Here is a 24815-nt window from a genome sequence, read left to right as displayed (position 1 = left end):
TTCAAGGTTATCACGTGTTTTGTGAGCAAACGCTTTTGCATATTCGTAGTGTTTCCTCCCTTAAATGAAACATCCACTTTGCAAGTATTGCAAGTTGCCCTGTTGTCATCCGTTCTCGTAAAGTATAACCAAACTTTTGAGCGTTTGAGCTGCTTACGCGCCATGTTTCCTGCCAGGTAAATGACGCTCCGCAACGTGGTGACGTCATTCGGGGCGACTGGAATCGATAAGGGAATCATTTGCAAAAATGGCAAACACTTCCAAGGAACTGAAACAGTGGGAACCGGTTCTCAACAAGAACCGGTTTTCGATACCCATCCCTACTTATTTTACCTGCTATAAAATGAAAATGTTAATATGTGTGACATCTTTAAAATCAAAGCAGCACGAGCCTGTGAGGTACCCACCCACAAATAAGATGGTTATTTTCCCACCGGTAACGCAACTCAAGGACAAACTCCTGCCAGAGGTGTCCAACAGCCCGCAGCCCACCGTAGTAATAGTTGACCAGACACACACACAGAGCCAGACGGTAGGTCAGACTGTCACTGGGGGCTGACTTCAGCTGGTGGAAAAGGTTCTACAACGAGGGAAAAGACCAGCATGAAATCAAACAGCAGGACACCAAATTTAATACATTCTAATAAAAATCCTGACAAAGTACTGACAGCACTGAGCCTGTCTTCACTCTGAAACTTATATTGGACCTGACCTGAGTGTAACCTTGAGTGTGCGAGTGGTGAAGAGGCAAACATACATAATCAGAGGTTTTCTCTTGCTCCGATGTCCCACTGGAGTTGGACAGCTGAGTGTTATTCTTACAGTCAGACTTCTCCACAGCAGCATCTGGAAACAGATACTGAGACACAAACACAAATAAATAAGTCTGTCATTTAGAAACTCTGTTGTTTTCTAGATGTTAGAAGAATTAAACAAGTGGAGCTCACGTAGTCATCACTTCATGATAAAACACAGGATGCTGATCGCTCAGTGGCAAAAGCAGGATGTGACCAGAAGTAGACAATAAAAATAAGAACGCTGCCTGATATCCTGTTTAAGATGACGCTCTTGTGCTTTACTGAGCTGCTGTCAGATGGGATCAATATCTGTGGCCAGCACTCTAAGACATAAATGCAATTACGGCTGTAGTTTGAAGATTCAAGGCTGTCTTAGCTCGAGCTCGAGCTGCTGAGTGTGACGGGCTCAACAGTGACCAGGAAGGAAAAACTGTTTGTGAAAAGAAGCAGAGGAGCCACATCAGTACGAGTCAAACTACCACACGCTCCGAGGTCTCTGCTGCTCTGAATATCACGCTCACCGTCTCCTAACACGGGATCCACACCTCTTCTGTCAGAATCAGTTTCCTCATAAAATGAGCTGAAACCATTAAAACTCAGTCAAGTATCAGTCAACTCCGACTAGTTAATGCCTTTTAAACAGGTTACATGATTAACTCTTACCAGAAGGACAGAATTGAGTATCTCGGTGTTAAGGGGCGACTCATCGATGCGTCGATGGCGGCGAATGTGCTTCCGGGCACTGTGCACCATGTTGGAGACAGACAGTTTGGAAATGGGCACAGTTGCTGCTGGCTCGGTCAACTTGGACAAAGCAGAGCTGATATCACTGTTTTCTACAGACGACAAACACATCCAAGAGTTTCTGTTCAATTGCTGAGGCCTGGGTCAGCACAGATGCCCAGATCTCCCAGTAAACTACGCATGTTTCCAGAATGCAATATGGTCACTCAACAAGTAAAGCCAGGAACCTGACCTTTGCCCTCATCTTCAGCGTATCCTCTTCCAGGAATCTCCTCTGTACACTCAGTCCTACAGCAGAGTTTAAAGAGCTCTGTCACAGCCTCACCTACAGGGAACACAAACAGTTACTGACCTGATATTTTCTTATTCAAACTTTTCATGAAGCACACGCTTCAGCACAGCGAAGCAGGACAACATCTGTGTAACATTTTCTAAATCATGGACGTGGCAACAAAATAAAAGTCCACTTTACATCACATGTAAAGTGCTTGGGGCTGTCATGAGAGGCGGGGCACACCCTGGACAGGTCGCCAGTCTGCCGCAGGGCAAACACAGAGACAGACATTCACACCGTGGGAAATTTAGAGCCCCAATGAACCTGTCCCCACTAACTGCATGTCTTTGGACTGTGGGAGGAAGTAGGAGGCCCACACATAGAACAATGAGGAAAAAAAGACACTTTATTTGTCCTTTACTATGTTCTTTCTATCGGTAGCTTGATTACATCCGTCTTAGCTGCTGCGTATCATTTGATGCATGAATTTTAGCTTAGAAATAGTTTCCTCTGTGCTGTTTGGACAAAAAACAAAGCCATAAAAAGTCTTCACACATCACACAACAATGTGTATGTTTGTAATGGATCCAAGTGTATTAGCAACCAGAAAAATACAACATTAAGGTCAGTGCACTTAATGCACTGACCTTAATGTTGTATGTAGCGGTGTGTTTGAAATCTGTACTGACTAGTAAAACCTCTGTGGTCTGCCCCAAAGCATCATGGTCTCTGTCCCCGAGTGTCCCACTGATCAGCTTAACTTACCCAGTAAACACTGAGGATTTTCAGCCGTCCTGACTCGAACTGACCAGTGAGGAGCTTGAAGAGGGTCGAGGTCACTGTTGGGTGATAACCAGAGTAAACAGTAGAGGAGAGTTTCTGATACACTTTTAGTTAAAGGGTTTTTATAAGTAATGAGTCATGTTTGATTACATGTGACGTAGTCCTTCACCAGTAATCAAGATAATTACACATGTAAGCATTTCCTTATGTCACACTCAGTTTGTCCCTTCATGCTTGTTAGACCTGTGCCAGCTCTGTTTGGGCCTTACAATCAAACCCATGTACGTTTACCCTTTTAATAAACTGCTCCACCCATTTCCTACTTTACGAGTGAAATATGAAGCAATGCAGTGTGTACACGGATGCAACACTCAGTGCTCAGCGCAGCGTTTTGTGTGCTATAGTGCAAGTGAACAGCTCACTCCCATCAAAGCTTTTCCATTGGATCGTTAACACAAACACCAAATGTCAGGAGGACATGCGCCTCAAACTGGAGTTGTCTTTCTAGCCCGGGTACCTCATCACTCAGTGTGGTGCACTTTAGCCCACGCTAGCATCAGCTGTGGTCACTGGCTGATTAGTGCTGGTTTCTATGGGCTCAGATTGTGGTCATTTGTACTTGCAAATCAAATGTGTAGTTGTGAGCTTTGTAACCTTGTAAGCCAGAATATCTGAAGATTTTATGTTTGTGCATCTACAGATGAGAATTTGTGTGTTTGTAAAAAATATTTACACGAGTTACAATTTTTTTTTTGTTAAGGTCGTCTTACAGACACAAAGCAACAAACTGGGTGTAAAACTCTGCGCTCAGGTTCCCTAGCAGTGTGTGAGTTTGAACTCACAAGTACAAAATATTTATGACCACAATTTGAGCCCATCGGTTTCCTCGTGGCTCAGCTGGTGACGCAGTTGCAGTGAGGCTGAGTGTTGCGAGGTAACAAAACGAACTAGCTGGTATATTGCAGCTGCTCTTAGTACAGTACACCAGAACACTGCATACACAGCCTTACCTGTACACGTCATTATCCACAACTATGCCTTCAGTAAGATGAGGCCAGGTTGTTGCGAGATGAAGTTCACTACAAAAGTGAAAAACAGAAACACAGTAACAGCAAACAAAGTAAGTCTTCCTCAGACCCACAGATAAGGATGATGATGAAGAGGCTCCGAGACCACGTGATAAGCAACAAAGCCGTCACACCGACTGCTCAGTGTGCAGAAAACATGTGACTGTAATTTTTAGAAAGTATCATCAGTTTTTACCTTATTGGCTCCTCACAGGCACCGAATGGAAACTTCCCAAACTCCACCCCCCCCACCTCGCCACCAAGGAGCGCATCAAAATCTGCCAGAAAAAACACAAAAAACTGAATAATCATCCAAACAGCAAAGCAGGCAGTCTGTCACCAGAGCCCACCCAGGGCTTCCTCACAGTCAGGGAGTTCAGTAACACAACCAACCTCTGTTTGTGACACACACACACACGTAAAACATATTGAACGCATCACCAATTGTCTACATATATTTCTAAAGGTGATGTTCACATGAAATTCTCACTAGATGTTGGTAACAACCCATCCAATCCACACATGCAGAGAAACAACTTTAAATCAAACAATATAACAAATAAACTCGATGTATTGTGAGTTTTTCTACGTACGATGGTGAAAATTCAAAATCCTGCTCCTCACATACAAGGTCTTAAATAAGGCTTTGCCAACTCCAGGCCTCGAGGGCTGGTGTCCTGCAGGTTTTAGATCTCACCCTGGGTCTACACACCTGAATCAAAGGATTAGTTCATTACCAGGCCTCTGGAGAACTTCAAGACATGTTGAGGAGGTGATTTAGCCGTTTAAATCATCTGTGTTGGATCAAGGACACATCTAAAACCTGCAGGACACCGGCCCTCGAGGCCTGGAGTTCGATGCCTGTGTCTTAAATAATCAGGCCCCATCTTATCTTAATGACCTTGTAGTACCATATCACCCTATTAGAGCACTTCGCTCTCGCTCTGCAGGCCTACTTGTTGTTCCTAGAGTATTTAAAAGTAGAATGGGAGGCAGAGCCTTCAGTTTTCAGGCCCCTCTTCTGTGGAACCAGCTTCCAGTTTGGATTCAGGAGACAGACACTACCTCTACTTTCAAGATCAGGCTTCAAACTTTCCTTTTTGCTAAAGCATATAGTTAGGGCTGGACCAGGTGACCCTGAATCCTCCCTTAGTTATGCTGCAATAGACGTAGGCTGCCGGGGGATTCCCATGATGCACTGGGTGTTTCTTCTTCACTCACTATGTGTTAACAGACCTCTCTGCATTGAATCATATCTGTTATTAATCTCTGTCTCTCTTCCACAGCAGGTCTTTATCCCGTCTTCCTTCTCTCATTCCAACCAATCACAGCAGATGGCCCCGCCCCTCCCTGAGCCTGGTTCTGCTGGAGGTTTCTTCCTGTTAAAAGGGAGTTTTTCCTTCCCACTGTCACCAAAGTGCTTGCTGATCGGGGGTCATATGATTGTTGGGTTTTTCTCTGTATCTATTATTGTACGATACTGTGCAATATAAAGCACCTTGAGGCGACTGTTGTTGTGATTTGGTGCTGTATAAATAAAATGGAATTGAACAGGTAAAAATATGGCGACATCAGGAGTTTCAGACGGTGAGAGAATGAATCTCGCTGCAAAAGTAACGATGTTTTAAACCCTGCATGTCAACGTCTCCCTGCACACCAAGCAAACATTAAATAAACTGTTTTATAGTCACTGTCTCGACTTGTTTCTGTAATTTGATGTCATCCATTTTTTTTATTTTTGTCATTTTTATAAGAACAACAGAGCAGCTTTTTCATTTCAGTCGTTTTATTTTGACTCATGATTTTTTTCTTGACGTCGTTTTTTGTTGCTGTGATCTTTTGATGTTAAAGTCTAGTGTTGACCACAGAAAGAGACTTACTGTGATTGTACTGTAATCTGTGAAAATCCTCTGTGTGCAGCTGATGGTTAAAAGAAAACATTTCAGTTCATTCATATCATTTTTATGTTAACAATAGAAAACCATCCTGAATGGTCGGTTTGAATAAGTGCAAATTTAGATCCTATATGGTTGAAAATAACTTAAACATATCGTGATTTATTTCGTGTTTTGTGATATAGCAAAAAAATATTGTGATATTACATTTTGCTCATATCACCCAGCGCTACCATAGATGTCCGTACATGACATCTAACAATGAAGAATGACACGGGGGAAATGTATTGGACAGAAAGAAAGGTGCAAAAAGACACATTTATGAGTAATTACAGAGCAATCCTGCCACTTAGTGCAAATTAATATCAGCCGGTTCAGTCCCAACTATGGCCTCATTAGCCAGGTTTCACACAAGAAGCGTCTCATGATGGGTAAAACCAACAAGCTCTCTCAAGACCTTTGCACACTTAAGACTGATGGCATCGGCTACAGAAGAACTTCTAAGTTACTGAAGGTTCCAGTGAGCACTGTTGGGGCCATAAACCTGGCGTTGCCCCTGCAGGGTTTTTATTTATTTACGATAAACCAGCCACGACCAAGCGCTCCCCACACGATTTCAGACAGACGAGTGAAAAGACTTATCAGAAGAACGACCTGGAACCAGCAGGTACAATCGTTCCACAGGAAACAACAACATGACCTGCATCACACACACGACTCCTAAAAGCCACTGGCAGGGTTTCTGGATGTCAGCCACTTGCTGACATGTATTTAAAAAAAATTTAATAATTTCTTAATAATAATATTACATTTTTTTTATTTGTGTATTAATACCATAACATGTACTGCCTACCTGGAGGCTGCTGTGGCCATGAATACTGCTGCCAGTCTTGGAGCACGTAGGTGAAGCGAATGGCGATGTTGACTGGAGGCAGAGGGAACAGGGAACAACCCTGATGACAACAGGAAGACATCAGCTCATGTTTATGGTAACAAGCTGCAGCATTAATCTCTCTGTACAGGCGTGGATTACACCTCGTCATTGTCGGCTGTTTCTGGGAACATACTGAACACATTTAACCCTCATGTGTGGATGATGACAACATCAATCAGGATTTTTATTCTTCTTTAGGAATGAATATAAGATTTTTGAACTTCATTTTTTAAATGTCCACTTAGGTGGACAACATCGGTTTTGACTTATGAAGGGTATGGAGACATCAGTGTGTAGTGTTTCTGTGCAAGTTTACCATCAACATCAACACAAATACAAGAAAACAGCCTTTGAATAGCTGCAGACCACTGTGCATGAAAGGGTTAAACAACGTGATGTCTGGGAATCCATTGTGTTTCCAGGAATAGGAATAAACAAAGTTCAAACAAACTGATCATTAAACCAACATCCACTTCCTAACAGTCTTTATTTTATTCACAAATTAATTTCACAAAAATCCAGAAACCGAATTTACACAGAATTAGACGTCTTCTTCTTCCTCTTCTGTTTTCCCAATGTTCACATAACTAAGCAGTGTGCTGTACTGTTATCAACCTGCTCGTTGATGAACTATTACAAGAATATATTCTTATTATAAGATAAGATGTTTGTGTTATTTTCAAGTTGAATACAGTTTTTGTGTGACTGTCAGAGCACAGCAGGAGGAGGAGGAGGAGGAGGAGAGACTGTACATGAGCAGGAAAAACCAGATGAATAAATGTTTTAGAAAATACATTTACATGCACTTCGTGGATGCTTTTATGATTATTAGTTGCATTTAACAGGATTCACATCGTCCTAAAATGGTCTGGAACAGGATGCTGAGGTGATACTTGTAGAACATGGGTACATGACGCTCTGTGGCTGCACAATTTTAATTTTTCTTTATTAAAAACAAACAAACAACCTTGAAATATGATCCATATAAAGATGTTTGTTCCAGAGCACTTACTATCTTAGATTTGAAGATGTCGAGTAGGCCGGACAGGTGGTTGTACTGCACGGGCGCTCGACGCAGGTGAACGATCTCAAAGTCGGTGCGCACGCCTGGTCCTTTGCACTCTCCGGCATACATCCGCCTCCACTTCTGCTGGATCTGCACAAACATCGGCACCTGACTGAACACAAGATAAACAGCAGAAGGCATTACTAGCAGGATCTCTGGTACACGCCCGACATCCAGCTTCAGTTTCTCTCAACCAGCAACAATCCAGCTAAACTAAACAGTCCGACTGAAACACAGAGCAACAAGCTGCAGAACTGCATTGTACTGGCATGTATGTCAGCACTGTCACTGCACGGACCGCTGAGTGCTACACAGACTGGTTTTAATATGTTGTGTTCATTGGCGTAATCTGGGGCTGCAGCAATTCATCACTTCTAAAAAAAATCCTCCAAACCAATTCTTTGCTGCGATGCTGCGATGCTGCGTGCTCTGTAGCACAGACTTGTTCAACGATGTAAACGTGTGTGAGGGATAGGTCAGTAGGTAGAGTGGCTGCCCCGGGATCAGAAGGTTGGGGGTTTGAATCAAGTGAAAAGCTAAGCTGAGGTACCCCTGAGCAAGGTCCCTACACACTCCCCAGGCGCTGCATTGGGTGAATGGGTTAAATGCAGAGTTATTTCGCTACGGCCTACGGGGACTAACACATATACATTATTCAGCCACATTTGTGAGTATAAACAGCCATGCAAACCAAACTTATTTAGGAGCAGCATGTGAATAAAAGGTCTGACAACATTAAGCCCACACATCCCCAGTGTTAAACAAAAACACTGATAACACAGCAGCAGTGATGATGACGCTGCAGTTTGACGTGGAGCTGAAGTTTACACACTGACAGGAGCAAAGAGGCGTTACTGAGACGGTGAGCTCAGGTAAAGTGAAAGAAAACTTCTTTCAGCAGCGCTGCTCTCGTGATCATCATTAAAACCTTTATTCTGAAAGAGCTCGTCCTCCATCACAGCAGGAAAGCTACAGAAGTCAGGCTACATTCAAATATGTTGATGAACTATTCATTTAGTCTGATACCATGTTTACATGTCACAGCCTGCAACCGTCGCATTTTACCTGCAGCAAACAGGGGTGAGTCTAAAGGGGGGGCATGGGGTGGATGAGACCATGTTAATTTAAAGGCTTTTTAACATTTTTCAGATTGATAGTGAAATAATATAAAAAATAAAAGCCAATCTAAATGTAAAACTCTTCTTCCAGTAGAATAACAATAATAATAATAAATTGTATTTATAAAGCGCCCTTCAAGACACCAAAGGACACTGTACAATAGATAAAAACACATAACAGAACACTGACACAATGAAGAGCAATAAAAACAAAAGTAAGAGATAAAATGAACAAACAGTGGATTCACAGTGAACATGCAGATTTGAACAGATGGGTTTTGAGTTGAGATTTGAACTGGGGGAGAACCAGTGTTTCTTATATGTGGGAGCAGAGAGCTCCACAGCCTGGGAGCAGAGCAGCTATAAGCTCTGCTTCCCATGGTGGTGAGGCGGAAGGGAAGCACAGAAAGCTGGATAGAAGAAGAAGATCGAAGTGAGCGGGCAGAACAGGTAGTGCTGAACAGGTCAGAAAGGTAAGGAGGAGCGAGGTTATGAATGGCCTTGAAGGTGAGCAGAAGTTTGTATATTATCTGGAACTCCACTGGGAGCCAGTGAAGTTCCTGAAGAACAGGTGATGTGCTGGTAGGAGGGGGCTCTGGTGATAATGCGAGCAGCAGAGTTCTGAACCAGTTGAAGCTTATGGAGGGATTTATGGGGGAGACCATGCAAAAGAGAATTGCAGTAGTCAATACAGGAGGTAACGAGACTGTGGACAAGAATGGACGAAGACTGGGTGGAGAGAGAAGGACGTAATCTGTTAACGCTGCATACCCCACCTCTCAACTTTAAATCCATGTAGACATTGAGGGTTCTCGGGAGGGGCCGTGCTAACACCTGCTGCTCTCTGGCAGCAGCACCATGCTCTCCCATGTTTTAAATGCACCTTAGAACAACACGCAGCAACACTACACATGAGCGAGAGGAGGGAGGTTTGGGGTCTTCACACACCCCCGTTCTCTGCTGGCCATCGGGGCCTCTTCCTGGGCAAAGGGGGCCCTCGGGCCTCCGGGCCTGCGGCTCGGTTCACTCTGGCACAGCTGGCTGCCGGCAGAGCCGGTGGGCACGCCACTGCAGCCCCCTCTGGCTTCTGCTCCGTGGCTACTGGGGTGACCCCTCGTCTGGGGCTCTCCTCAGCTCTTCCCAGGAGGGTGGCACGGATGCCCCTCCGGTGGTCCTCCTTGGGCTCTCACACTCTGGGGCCTCTGGATGTCTGGAGCCTGGATCTCCTCCATGCCTGCTTCATGCCCTGGAGAATGGGCTATGGCTCTCTACATCCTCTTGCAGACCGTTACATGGGGAAACCTTTTGAATACAAGCGCGCTGATCCACACAGGTGTGCACACGGGTGTTCACTGTTCATAGACATAAACTACACCTTTATTGGTGCTATTTCCAAGCACATTGTGCGCTGTCTGTCCTGCGTGCTGCACAACAACATTCAATATTTAGTATTTACTGCTGTTTACACTTAGCTAGATTAATGCGATGGTGTTGTGTTTAGTATGTTGCTTTGTTTTTTTTGCTTGTTTTCTTTTCTTTTTCTCTCAACAGGTGATCCAGAAGATTTTTTTCTCTTCTTTCTCTTTTTAAGTGCCCTCTCTCACTGTCCCTCTCCCCTTCTGTTTTTCTTTTCCTTCCTCTTTCTTTCTCCCTTTCCTATCCCTCAGTCATGTCTGTCCCGTCTGTAACAACTGAAAATAAAATAAAATAAATAATAACAACAACAAAGGTCGATCAAATGGACCAGTACGGCAATGCCACGATGATCCATTTGGCAAAGTAAATCCATTGGGTCTCCTTGTTGGTCTTCAGACAACAATTCTGACGGCTAAAGAACCAAATGGGACAGGCAAAAAAAAAAAAAAATGCTGCATAGATGGAAACAGGCAGAATAGGTGAAATTATTGATGTGAGATTTATAGGAAAGTGAACTGTCTAGGATGACACCAAAGCTCTTAACCTGAGGAGAAGGGAAAACTGTGGCGTTATCGATAGTGAGAGAGAAATGGTTCGCCTTCAAAGGGTGAACCATCACTCCTTCAGTTGCACACTTAAAACTCAAACATGAACACACATCACACCGTCAGGAGGCACTAATGTGCTCACAAAACCTTCCACGCAGTGCGATGACCGTAACTTACCAGCCACTGTTGGCCAGAGAGATGGAGATGGAGCTTAGAAGCAGGTTGCATTTCGACTCACTGATGACGGCCTCACAGTTCGTTCCAGGGCTGATGACCACAAACTCTCGTATGCCAAACCTACCAAGACATACAGCATCACAGCAGACATTTATCCACATAGGATGGAAGAAACATTTGCTTCATTCTGTATGCTGTTAGATCCCTTGGTAACAATAAAGACCATCACTAATCAATGGGATATTATTTTACTATTACACTCTGAAGAAAAATAAAATATTCAGAAATTGTCTGAATTACCTCTTTGTAGACGCATCTATGATTCTCTGCTTATATTTACGAAGTCTTTCTGGCAACTCAAAGCCAGAAACACTTGCACTTTCTGGACTTGCTCTCTTAAATGAAAGACACACTTAAACTATATGTTCATGTTGCACTTTATGCTATGCACTGTATCTAGCTCACATATCCATTTAACCTGTGGGATTATAATATTATTTTATGCCATGTTAGACCCCTAATTAAAGATTGTGAATTATTATGTAGTTTTAGTTTGCATTATTCTCCTGAATTAGACGAAGCTGATAACTATTGCATTTGTTAAACTGATTTGCATTACATTAGACTGCTGATTTACTGTGAATGAATGATATTGTTTTATGATGCATTATACTGCTGAGTTATAAGAAATAGTGTTCGCAGAAAGTCATCGCCTTATTTGTCTGATTAGAAGAGAACAGAACATACTGGAGAGGTTTTCTGCCCCATCTCAGCAGGAGCAGATAAACAGGGAGCCAAGGTCGTAGCTTAGGCGCCGTGTGAGAGAAAGCATGTGAATGTTTAGGCTTTATGATTAGGTGGGGGCCACTAGAGGCTATAAGAGTTTGATCAATGCTCCACCATTTTGAGATCTGATGCTGTCTGCGTACGGTGTCCATCTCCCACGCGTGTGATCATTAAAATCATCGTTTGACTCAACCCGGCTGGACCAGTGTTGTTATTTTGGTTTTTCCTCTTGTATCCATCCCCAATATTTGAATCCGTAACAAACCTAACATGCACATCTTTGCACTGTGGAGGAAACCTGCGCAGGCACAGTTACAGGATGCATCTCCACACAGATTTGATCCGGGACCTTCTCGCTGTGAGGCGTGCAGATAAATGACTCCACTCCACTTTGAGTGAAGCAGTTTTTTAGCATAAAAAGTAAAGACTAAACTTACCATCTGACCAGGCAGTGGGCTCGTGGAGGGAAATCATTGTTCATACAGAGAAGATCCTGCATTGCCAACGGTATAGCATCTGCCAATAGAAGAACTGTGTCAAAAACATTGTTCATTTTAAACACCATCTGAGGTGCATATGATTATTAAAGTGGGACATCTACCAAAATAACTGTACTGGGTTGACTTTCACAGATGCTCATTTCTGTTGCGGCCACAAGGTGGCAGTAATTTACTGTCCTGTACATCACTGGTGTCTCTAGTGATGTACAGGACAGACCCAGCTGACTTACAGGCCAATCTCCAACCTTCCTTTCATATCAAACATCCTTGAAAGAGTAGTTGTCAAACAGCTAACAGATCATCTGCAGAGGAATGGTTTATTTGAAGAGTTTCAGTCAGGTTTCAGAGCTCATCACAGCACAGAAACAGCTTTAGTGAAGGTTACAAATGATCTTCTTATGGCCTCTGACAGTGGACTCATCTCTGTGCTTGTCCTGCTAGACCTCAGTGCAGCGTTCAATTTCAAAGATGGAGCCTTGCTACCCTCCTCAGTGGACGCCCACTGCCATTCACAACCAAATAAGCAAGTATCCAGGTAACATTTCTGCTTTGCCTGCTTTTATTTGTACAAAGAAAAAAGGTGTTTATTCCTTTTTTTAAGCGGATACATCCAAACCTCGTGCTTTTTCCAAGGTTTACTTCATCAGTGTTTCAACAGTGGTGTGGGAGCAGGCTGTGGTACAAGCCAGAGTCAAAGCATGAAAACCAGAGGATGGAGGCCCACAGCTGTGCCCTGGGATGATGTTAATAATAATAAATATTTCTGCAAACCTGCAGGATAATAAAAACTAAAGCTACATAATAAAGGGTGTGGAGTCTGGATGTCAGCTTGTCATCGTTCTGATAACAAAATTCTGAAAACGTGACGGTCCTTCCACCACAGCCTGCATGTGCACTGAGCAGGACTGTCCAACACTGTCGACATCATTCACAACAAACAGTCAATGAAAAGCTGATGTTGATAATAGTGCAGACAAAGTGACTCTACCTTCCTCGAGGTTGTCCTTCCCATCATCCTCTTCACACTCTTGTTTCAGAAAGTAGTGGCTTATGTAGAACTTGAAGTCAGCAAAATTAATTTCCTGCGACTTCTCCGCCCAGGTTCCACTGGTGTATTCCCCCTGTGTTCAGATAATGCAGCATCATACGATGAAGGTGAGATACTTCCTTTCTGCATACTTCACACGCATGTAAAGATTTGATGAGTAAAAAATACCTTCTCTGGAGAAACCTTCCGTGCAGTGTTCCCTGTCAGCTTCCAATCATTAAGCACTTCCTCCACTCTGGACACAAAACTTCAGGCAGATGAACAGATTAGCCCAGCATACATGCACAGTGTCTGGTTCATGCTAAATAACCACTGAAACTAATCTTCAGAAATGAATTTCCCTCCAAGCACACTGTGCTTTAAATATTACATCTACAGTAAGCAATGAATATGACTGAATGCAAATGTTAACTGTGATTCGTTAAAGAGGCTGCAGCCATTTGAACTGCCTCTGCACACACGAGCTGCACCAACCAATGGATCAACATATTAGGACATGACAACGCAGTAATTTGCCGAGACAGTGCTTTGGTACAAACAACCATTTAGCCCCCCCCCCTCCCCCCTCCTCGTGACCTTTGGTTAGTGGCATTGTGATTTTGGAAGGAACCACTAAAACAAGAATCAATCTGATGCTAACATTGGCCAACCAGATCAGCTGCCTCAGTGTCTCAGAGTCCCTTGTTTTTTTTTCAGTGTGCGCTCGTGTTTCTCGTCATTTAATATATTTATTTAAGGGCTGGCTGTAGCTCAGGAGGTAGAGCAGGTCAGCTGCTGATCAGAGGGTTGGTGGTTCGATCCCCGGCTCCCCCAGTTTGCATGCCAAATATCCTTGGGCAAGATACTAACCCCGACTTGCTCTCCGATGCATCCATCAGAGTATAAATGCATATGTATGATAGTTAGAAAGCGCTCACCGTATAGATAATAGTGAGTGTGGCATGTTGTATAGACCACTTTGAGTACTCCAGGAGAGCAGGCAAGCGCTGTATAAGAACCAGTCCATTTATTTTATTACTGATTTTGAGGTTGAAAATTCCGACTTTTGACAGAGTGACTCTAATCTGTACCATCTAGCTATATTTAGTTTATTGTCACCTGACAAACACAAGGAGCCACAGCCTACTGGTTTACTGCTGTTTTGTTTAAAAAACAAAAACAAACAAACAACAAAAAACCCCAGCCTCCAACAGCACTGTAAACAACGGTAGACGGGTGCATAATAAGCAGCGAATAATGCAGAAAACAGACTTGAGATGGGAAACTTTTCTTGAAGCACACAGAGAGAGAGAGCTGTACAGGAAGTGTGATTTTATTGTGGTGGAAGCAAACCAGCCAAAGTATAAGAGATTTAATGACGATGAGTATCAAACGTGAAGCCTAGTCTGGATCTTCTTTTGCTGCTGGTTCAGTCAATTTTGGTCAGAGTGACAAAACCTGCAGCTCAGACTCTGTGAGCGGTCAGCTCATACGTCTGTGTACGTGCCGTCGGGTGAACGGTCCACGCTCTGTGTTTACGTCTTTGTGTGGAACCCGTGCAGCTGCTCTCATTTACTGTTTCAGCTGTTTGGTGATTGTTGAAATCGTTTTGTGAGGTTTAACCTGAGATTCTGGAGTTTCTGGCAAAATACATTTATATTTAAAATCGATTCAGGATTTAATGAATCAATATCACTTTATTCAAGCTAAAATCGATTTTAATTGGAATATCGATTATGGAAACCCACTCCTAGTTCAAACTTCTGGCTCAAGCCCTAACAAGCAGGTGAGTTCCTTATTGACAAATGTGTCTAATTACAGGTCAGTTCTTGGAAAATGCATTTTATTTAACGCACATTTTGTAATAATACATTTTACAAAATGTGTCCGGCAGCCTCGCCTCTGTCAGTGCGCCCCAGGGCAGCTGTGGCTACAATGTAGCTGCCATCGCCAGTGTGTGAATGTGTGTGTGAATGGGTGCATGACTGAATGTAGTGTGAAGCGCCTTGGGGTCCTTAGGGACTAGAAAAGCGCTATACAAATGCAGGCCATTTAGTTGGCTATAGTTTGTTTGGTAATCAATATCCAGAAGATTATTTAAAAATGGCTCACACATATGGCATCAGTCTTCCTATTCATCTACACCGGAAGCACATCTATATCTGTGCAGTGTTATAGTTTTAGTGATGCTGGTGTGCGATATCAGAGTGGTGGTAAATGTATATGCACAGATACACAGCCTCACTCTTTAGCTTGACTATTTGAGGTTAGGTTCGCTGTAATATACAATCATGTTGTTATGTTTAGGCCTGAAGAAATAAATGCAGGTTCGTGTCTCCCGAGGGCGAGCTGTGCGGAACACGTAAAGCTGTGGACTAATCCTAGTTTTCAGAGTAATGACCAGCTGGCTTACCGCTCCCACTCGGACGCAGTGGTGAAGTCGGTGATCTCGAAAACCTCCGACTCGGGCTGCAAAACACAAACGTAAACGTAAAATCAGCTGTCGTATTGTTACAGCGCGCTTAACAACCACACTGACATGTTACAAAACAAACTCACATCGCTATCAGCAGCCATGTTGTTGCCTTTGGCTGCCTGATCGGTTCCGGAAACTAGGATGTTTTTCTACGCATGTGCGAAAAGGTGGTCGCTTCCTCTATAGTTCTTTCACAATAAAAGAAAACAAACAAATTCTAAATTCAGTTAAATTTTATTTGTGTAGCGCCAAATCACAACAACAGTCGTTGTGCAAAACTCATTCAGGCATTTAATGACAGGTTTCAAGATGTGAAGAATATCCAAAAGGAACTGGAGATGTTTGCTACGCCGTTTAATGTGCAACCATCTGTGCCAGACACTTTCCAAGTGGAAATAATTGGGCTGCAAAACAACTACGAGCTCAAAGCTAAGTATAACAGCCTCTCTCTGCTGGACTTTCACAAACTGTACGTTCATGCTGAGGCTTTTCCCATCCTGGCGAGACATGCCCTGAAATTTGCATCTCTGTTTGGGACAACGTACCACTTTGAACAGGTCTTTTCAAAACTGACTCTTGCAAAGAGGCGCTTCCACTCAAGACTAACTGAATCAAACTTGAAAAAGCAGCTTCGAGTGGCATCATCATCATCACTGCCAGCTGACATCAGACACCTCGCCAAAAAGAAACAGTTCCAGCCATCTCATTAGGTGAGTCTGATGAGCAGAAATGCAGCAGTAACACAGCAGCAGCCCAAGCAGAGAAGCCTCCTCCAGCTTGTCCGGGGAACGCCAACCCATTCTCAGACCAGCCAAGAGATGTTAATATAAGCAATTAGCAGGGTGTGTCAAAGAGTGAACAGAACATCGCCGAGTCAGCTGACAGCTCCATAAAATGTGTTTCCTACAGCAGGAAACAGGCTTCAAGAAGTGACAGTAAGGAGAGGTGTCAAGATCTGTGGGCCAGTCGGCCTCTTGTGTAAAGGACACAGTGATGCTGAAGTCATAGAGGCTGTGGTCAGGTCAGTCAGCCCAGGTTTCAGTATTCCTGACATGCCTGAGATAAAAGGACCTCACTCCCCGTTAGTTAAAGGAAATATTGAAAGCTCATCAAAAAACTGCTGACTTAACTCTTTGTGCTTGCATTTGCTCTCAGGAAGGCATCAGTGCAGCACCGTACCAGTGACAGTGAGGAAAGCTGCTCATCATTGGTTATGGCTCAAGAACTGCTCCAAAATCGAATTACCACCTCATTCCTGAAAAGCAGGCAGTTTATGAAAGATTTTGAGAATATATCAGTGATTCTTGAGATAAGGGACAAAACATGTCCAAAGTTTCTGTCAACACCATCAGATTTTTTAAAAAGTACAAAAAAATCAGGAATTATTGTGGGTAACTTACACTGTGAGGACCCCTTTACCACTTCCTGTTTGATACACATGCCATGAGGTCACTGCTCTGGTGAGTTTTTTTAATTTTTATTTCATTTATTGCATACCTTTCTGATAAAACTCTGTGTCACACCCATAGTGCATCAACACCACAGTAGAGGCCATAAGCAACTGATGAAAAACAAGATGGCGTCTGTCAGAAAAACGCGCTATGAGAGAAAGTAGGGTATTTTGTCAGCACCATCAGGATTTTTGCCTGACGGTGTTGACCCTTTTTCTAATGATTTTGGCAAATGTCACAAAAGTGTCCTATTCACTAATTATATTAAGTTATTTTTATTACTATTTCAGTCATATTACTTCCTGTGTATTTTACTGATATTTCTGCTTTACAGATGTGTTGAATATTATGGAATTTGCCTGATCTTGAATCTCATAGTTAATGTATACTTTATTAATCCTGTAGGAAAATGCTTAGTCCTCTGCATTTAACCCATTTACTCAGTGAAGCAGTGGGCAGCTACCAATCCATGACCCGGGGAGCAGTGTGTAGAGACGGTACCTTGCTCAAGGGTATCTCAGGATAGCCGCTGTTCAGTGGATTTGAACCCCCAACGATCATGGGGCAAACACTATCTACTGAGCTATCTCTGCCCCGAGAGCTGGTCTTTTAAGTGATGATGTATGAACCCTGCTTTCGGGTCCAAACTACTCTGTGTTTATTAAGGCTGTTGTGTTTTAACATGTTTTTATTCTTTTTTATCTTGTTCTATTTAATCTGAACAAGCCCCTAAAAACAGTCAGTGATCACTGTCAGCCTAACCATCGGGAACCCTCACGTTAACTTTTATCAAGTGGAAAAAAGTTTCACTGTGTTTATGTTACGCTAACATAGCTGTGTCGCTAGCAATCACGTAGCACATCATTATATACCAGCTAGTCCAACATCAGTAACCCTACAAACGCCACTGCTGTTTAGTTTTGTCTTCATTTATGTTGGAAGTGATAGCAGAGCTGGTGTTAAGGTGGAAACCGGCGAGCTAACTTCTAACTCTGTTAAATTTCATATATTCTGTTTTCATGGATGCCTGGATGTTACACCTGGTAAAACAGCCACACTGATCATTTTATTAAAGATGAAAGAATTTAGACAGTTTGTAACTCTCAGTGATGCCGCAGAGTTCCTTTGACTTTGGGATCTGCAGCGGAGTTTGGACCTGGAAACGGCTAATGACATCAGACTTAAAGACCGGATAGCATTTCTGTTGCTTAATACATATTTGTGTTGTGAATATTCATCCTTAATATGTGTAAATGCATATGCTTCAGAAAAATTATAGCAATTACAAAATGGTACATTTCAGGCTAGAATAGCAAAGGGGAAGCTGTCAGTAGAGGAACAAAAGAGAAGGAACAGGGAGGATCAAAAAATAAGTAGAGAAAAAATTAACAGCCAGCCTGAGTTTCTCATAAAGGGAAAGATGGACAAATAGAGTGAAAGACGGAAAAATAAAGAACATCAGTGATCTGAAAGGAAGAGAAAAAAGGCAGAAGAGAAGGTTTTGGAAACTAGCACAGAGAGTCAAAAGGAGAGAAAGTCCAGCAGGGTCTAAACACACAACCACAGAGTACTTTAGGAATCAAGGAGTAGTAGGCAGCTACTTGCTGGTGAACTATTAAGATGTAGAACTTGACATGTGCAAAAACAGAATTGTTATGATGTGTCTTGTGATATTACAAAGGTTGTTAAGGTTTAATGGTCATTTTGAAAGAAATAATATCTTGCTTTCTACTCGTGTGTCACCACTTGTCAACTCCATAATATGGATTTTTTGTTTATTTTTCTGTTTTGAAGAACCATATATTTTCCTCCCTCATGATCTTCCAATAAAAATACGTAATTTTCTAAATAAATATGTAATTTTCATGCTGCTAAATATGATTGTTTCTTATGGAGATTAAATACAAGCTTCTGAAAATATGTATGACTGTAACTCTAATAATCCATCCATCCATTCATTCGCTTCCACTTATCCTTCTCAGGGTCGCGGGGAGCGCTGGAGCCTATCCCAGCTGTCATAGAGAGAGAGATGTTTCTCACCACATATCCAAACCGACATCATGACCAGCAGCTTTACAGCTGTGGCTCCAGCAAACATCAGCTGATACTAGAAAGTAATATTAAATAAATTCTAACAACAGCTGATCAAGCTTAAACGTGCTGCTGTTTTTTAGCTCGACAACCGCTGGCTTCCTCTTTCTGGCGCAAAGTGGGAGATAAACTAACGAGAGAGACGATCAGCTGATCATTGATCAGTTTCATGATTGAAGTAGCAACAGGAGAGGGAGGGTGAGAGAATGAGAGAAGAAGAGACAGCTGACAGTGTAAAGACACAGAATAACTCCAGCTTTGTGTCTTTTTCCATCCTAGCTGAAGTCCGGGACAAACTGTGCTCCTTTTCACCTCAATACGAAACGCGTAATATTTTCTCTGAATGCGGGACAATTCAGTTTTTTAGGGGACGGTTGGCAACTCTACTAACTAACCTTATGAATAAAATGAAGTTCACTATCAGTAACATCATAGCACCACCCAGCTGTAGAAACTCCGTCAAGCTGGCTAGTACGCAGTACGAGTTATTGTAACTGACTGTAAAAAGTCAGCACAACGAAAATAAACTCCACCTAAACTTGGTTTATATCTGATCCAGATAGACTGCAGGTCATAACTTCTTACCTGAAGTTCAGTTCACCTGACACTCGGACCGGCGGCCGCCTCGGGCCTCTGCTCCTCCTGCCTCACCTTTCCCTCATCCACCTGGCCTCTTGTGGCAGCTCCGCCATAGCCACCACCAAACAACTGTGAAAACGTAAAGTGGGCAGCATCTGACTGCATTTCAATGGAAGACTGCAAAGCTGAGTGCAGACTTGTTTTTATTTTCTGCTATTTTCCATTGTTTCAAACTTGTCCAGGCCTTAGACCTCAGGTGTGTTCTCCCAAGTAGTACTTAATGCATAAAAATACTATTTTCATGAAAACACTGAATAAAATGTTGCTTTGTTGAAAAAGAATATGTACATTTGAAAAATAACATAAAATCAAGTTATACAAAGTGTCTTTGAATGGCAGAGATGTGTGCACATACCACAGAGCCATGGCTCACTGTCTGAGTGTCTAAATGAGTTTCACAGGCATGAACGCTCGCTTGAAGTCGTTAATAATTCTTAACTTGTTGGATCTGCTGCTCACCACAAAGAAGCACAAGCATGAAATTTGGACTTTTAACCGTGTTTTTATAAGTTTTACAGCTTTTCCTAGTGATAAAAACCTCCTTTATTGCCATTCATGCTACACAAAGACATCAAGCAAATAACAATTAAATGACAGAAAAGTTTGTTTTTCACTTTTTACTACAGAAATCTCTGTTTTATATGACTACTGACAGGGGATTTTTAAAAATCACCCCGCAGTTCTTCAGCTGAGACACCTGAGTTAGAAAACACAAACACTGCAGTTGTGTTTACTCGTGAGGACGGTCACAGAGCGCTCGCACAGGAGACATTCATGGACTCGCGCTCTGTCACCGTCTGCTTTCTTTCTTTATACAACAGGAATTAATACATTCGTTCAGTGACATGAGCATGTTCATGTGTGTGTGTGTGTGTGTGTGTGTGTGTGTGCGTGTGTGTGTGTGTGTGTGTGCGTGTGTGTGTGTGTGCGATGTCAGAACTGCTTGTTCAACTTCTTACTATCGCTGTGGAAAGATTCAGATACGAATATCAGAACACGTTTCATAAAGAACAATCAGTTCTGAGCAATGAAGAGATCATCATGCAGCATTCTATCACGAATAAACTTATATCATTAAAAGCTTATACTGACTAAACAAATACAATTTTCTATTGACATTCCCTCCTGTTGTCAGTATAACCTTTATACGGTTAATTTATGCGGTTAATCAATTTTCTATTGACAACTACAGTTTAAAAAACGAAAGGAAAAACTGTGCAGTTTGGGCAATGAGCTGTCAGGGCTTTTTTCTGTAATCTTACACGTTTATTTCTTACGATTTAAGTACAAAGAGCCGTGCCGACAGATTTCTGTCTTTGTCACATCAGCTTTTTCTTTATCATGTAGAAAAACAGTTAAATATGTCATCTTTACACTGACAGAAAGGAGAATTTCACTGGTCCAGCATACAGGGAGTGCAGAATTATTAGGCAAATGAGTATTTTGTCCACATCATCCTCTTCATGCATGTTGTCTTACTCCAAGCTGTATAGGCTCGAAAGCCTACTACCAATTAAGCATATTAGGTGATGTGCATCTCTGTAATGAGAAGGGGTGTGGTCTAATGACATCAACACCCTATATCAGGTGTGCATAATTATTAGGCAACGTCCTTTCCTTTGGCAAAATGGGTCAAAAGAAGGACTTGACAGGCTCAGAAAAGTCAAAAATAGTGAGATATCTTGCAGAGGGATGCAGCAGTCTTAAAATTGCAAAGCTTCTGAAGCGTGATCATCGAACAATCAAGCGTTTCATTCAAAATAGTCAACAGGGTCGCAAGAAGCGTGTGGAAAAACCAAGGCGCAAAATAACTGCCCATGAACTGAGAAAAGTCAAGCGTGCAGCTGCCAAGATGCCACTTGCCACCAGTTTGGCCATATTTCAGAGCTGCAACATCACTGGAGTGCCCAAAAGCACAAGGTGTGCAATACTCAGAGACATGGCCAAGGTAAGAAAGGCTGAAAGACGACCACCACTGAACAAGACACACAAGCTGAAACGTCAAGACTGGGCCAAGAAATATCTCAAGACTGGTTTTTCTAAGGTTTTATGGACTGATGAAATGAGAGTGAGTCTTGATGGGCCAGATGGATGGGCCCGTGGCTGGATTGGTAAAGGGCAGAGAGCTCCAGTCCCACTCAGATGCCAGCAAGGTGGAGGTGGAGTACTGGTTTGGGCTGGTATCATCAAAGATGAGCTTGTGGGGCCTTTTCGGGTTGAGGATGGAGTCAAGCTCAACTCCCAGTCCTACTGCCAGTTTCTGGAAGACACCTTCTTCAAGCAGTGGTACAGGAAGAAGTCTGCATCCTTCAAGAAAAACATGATTTTCATGCAGGACAATGCTCCATCACACGCGTCCAAGTACTCCACAGCGTGGCTGGCAAGAAAGGGTATAAAAGAAGAAAAACTAATGACATGGCCTCCTTGTTCACCTGATCTGAACCCCATTGAGAACCTGTGGTCCATCATCAAATGTGAGATTTACAAGGAGGGAAAACAGTACACCTCTCTGAACAGTGTCTGGGAGGCTGTGGTTGCTGCTGCACGCAATGTTGATGGTGAACAGATCAAAACACTGACAGAATCCATGGATGGCAGGGTTTTGAGTGTCCTTGCAAAGAAAGGTGGCTATATTGGTCGCTGATTTGTTTTTGTTTTGTTTTTGAATGTCAGAAATGTATATTTGTGAATGTGGAGATGTTATATTGGTGTCACTGGTAAAAATAAATAATTGAAATGGGTATATATTTGTTTTTTGTTAAGTTGCCTAATAATTATGCACAGTAATAGTCACCTGCACACACAGATATCCCCCTAAAATAGCTAAAACTGAAAACAAACTAAAAACTACTTCCACAAACATTCAGCTTTGATATTAATGAGTTTTTTGGGTTCATTGAGAACATGGTTGTTGTTCAATAATAAAATTATTCCTCAAAAATACAACTTGCCTAATAATTCTGCACTCCCTGTACAGTGAGCCACAGCCGCCCTATTTTGAAACTTCTTACATTTTCTCGTTACTTTTGGTTCAACAAATTTACAGGGAGTTATTGTTTCTGTCACTCTGAGCCTTCATTTAAAATAATCACCAGGGGACGTCACATAAAAAGAGATGACGTGTGCCATAGTAAAGGGTCCAAGTGGGCCGCTGTGTGGTTTTGATTTTTTGGCACAGCTCTGGAACGACTGCAGGTGTCCATAAGTTGTGGCCGCGGTACTTCAGCATCTAATGAGCCCTACAGAAGACGATCAAGCATAAAGGGAGTAACATGTCGTGGCAGGTAATTTCAAATGCAACGTTTCTATCAGCTGTGGAGATCAGGGAAATTATTTCACTGCTATGGTTCATGGTCATCATCATTACCATTGCAGTAATGACATTAATAACATAATCTACAGCATTGATATTGTATTCAGATGTTTAAACATATTGGTAGCCAATTAGCCTTTATTACAGGTGCAGTTATAACCACGTTAAACTGTTGAGTTAAATCTATAATCTTAAATGCTTTTGAATGCTTGTTATAATCTTAAATGTGTATGTGCTGATTCTGTTGCATTATAAAAGAAAGGCCTAACTCTGAGTACACTCTGTGTTAAAGTAGACAGGAAGCACAGGCTTTTGCAGAGCGTGCTTGTCAAAGTGAAAGTGACTTTGAGGAGCTGTGTGGATGCTATTTGAATAACCAGGTTATTCATTATTGTCTTTTATTCATTTATATCTTTTGATTAGGTTATTATGCACATGAGAATTGGCCTCTCTTCTCATAAGACAAAGTTCGTGTGAGGTCGAGCCACACACACACACACACACACACACACACACACACACACACACACACACACACACACCTGCACACACTGTAGGTAGGCTTATGTTCTAGGTGAGAGTTCAGATATATTTTCTTGCAACGGCATTTTTGTGCGTGCAGAATTGCTAGGTTGTTGCAGAGCATGGCCCGAGGTTTTGGAGAAGCGAGAGTCAGAAGATGGACCTGGCATGGAGACGAGGCGATGTTCTTTTCAAACTGTGTTAAAAGTCATTGTGGTTTTGATTTGACGTATGCATGTATTGTATCTGATGACGCATGAGGGGGCGTTAACCCTGATGAATCAAAAGCAATCTGAAGTGTCTTTTTGGGCGGAGATCTACAGCTGATGTTTTGCAGTGTACATCTCACCACGCTGCGTGTGGTCATTAAAATCAATTGTTTGACCAAGCTCTTCTGGACCATGGTTGTTTTTACTCTCCTCCTAAATATTGAACCCTTAACACAGCTCAACAAACATCAGCAAACACACAAACTGTTTTTGTGCAGTTTGTTTCACAGTGTGTTGCAGCTAAAAGCTGCTGTATTTCACAGAGACAGAAACGAGTTTGAGATAACTTCACTCAGAGATGGAGGGAAAATACTCTGTGGCCTGTTGAACTATCTCTGCTGCTCGTCTGCAGAAGTGACGAGTATCTCAGCCTTCCACACAGTGAGCCTTGTCTCTTCCTTCAGATTGTATCATGGACTTAAGATCTGTGGTTTGATCTCTCCTGGTTTATTTCTCAATGATCTCACTTGCTACAGTGACTACAATAAAAACATCCCGTTTGTGGAACAGCACATATGTGTCTGATCACTCTGCACTGCACGCTCAATACAAATCCCACCGCCAGTAAGGACCTCAGTCACAAAGAGAAAACCTCAACACATGCACAATACATGAATCCCAGCTGTCATAATGTGCACCAAAAAGGGATTAATACTGTTTTTTCTGCCCTTGCAGCGCTTTCTGTCATCTAGAGCCAGTTAATGTTTCCAGACCAGCCCTAAAGAAGTGAAAATGAATCCACTGTGTGTGCACACATGTCATTGTTTTTAAGCCCCACAGATACAATCATAGTTTAACTGTACAATGCAATGTAGTCCAAATAATCCAGCACATATACAGCAGTGTTAGGGTTCAAATATCAAGGAGGGATACAGGAGGTAATCCAAAAAAATAACAACACTGATCCGGCCGGGTGAAGTCA

At 42.4% G+C, this 24815-nt stretch overlaps 1 protein-coding gene across 7 annotated transcripts in view; it reads right to left on the bottom strand.

Moving 5' to 3' along the window:
• The window catches only part of LOC146662851 (rab3 GTPase-activating protein catalytic subunit-like), a 59108-nt gene that overhangs the window by 25721 nt on the left and 8572 nt on the right, over positions 1 to 24815 (bottom strand). For 5 of the 7 annotated variants that reach the window (XM_085415412.1, XM_085415415.1, XM_085415416.1 and 2 more), the window contains 14 exons: positions 15546 to 15601; positions 13322 to 13400; positions 13094 to 13226; positions 12043 to 12121; positions 10820 to 10939; positions 7507 to 7672; positions 6414 to 6513; positions 3862 to 3943; positions 3609 to 3677; positions 2581 to 2654; positions 1774 to 1866; positions 1461 to 1633; positions 758 to 859; positions 408 to 580 (listed from right to left, as the gene is read on the bottom strand). In XM_085415412.1, the coding sequence (XP_085271538.1) occupies positions 408 to 580; positions 758 to 859; positions 1461 to 1633; positions 1774 to 1866; positions 2581 to 2654; positions 3609 to 3677; positions 3862 to 3943; positions 6414 to 6513; positions 7507 to 7672; positions 10820 to 10939; positions 12043 to 12121; positions 13094 to 13226; positions 13322 to 13400; positions 15546 to 15601 (1499 nt within the window). Of the gene's footprint in view, positions 1 to 407; positions 581 to 757; positions 860 to 1460; positions 1634 to 1773; positions 1867 to 2580; positions 2655 to 3608; positions 3678 to 3861; positions 3944 to 6413; positions 6514 to 7506; positions 7673 to 10819; positions 10940 to 12042; positions 12122 to 13093; positions 13227 to 13321; positions 13401 to 15545; positions 15602 to 15691; positions 15797 to 24815 lie in introns of those variants that run through there. The other 2 variants (XM_085415413.1, XM_085415414.1) reach the window with 2 other exon arrangements.

The sequence above is a fragment of the Rhamphochromis longiceps genome, linkage group LG8, assembly GCF_057381845.1.
Source record: "Rhamphochromis longiceps isolate RC_006_pf linkage group LG8, R_longiceps_female_GT1.1, whole genome shotgun sequence".
Classification (NCBI taxonomy): Eukaryota; Metazoa; Chordata; class Actinopteri; order Cichliformes; family Cichlidae; genus Rhamphochromis; species Rhamphochromis longiceps.
The sequence above is the reverse complement of the archived record's forward strand: the minus strand, read 5'-3'. Positions and strand labels throughout refer to the sequence as shown.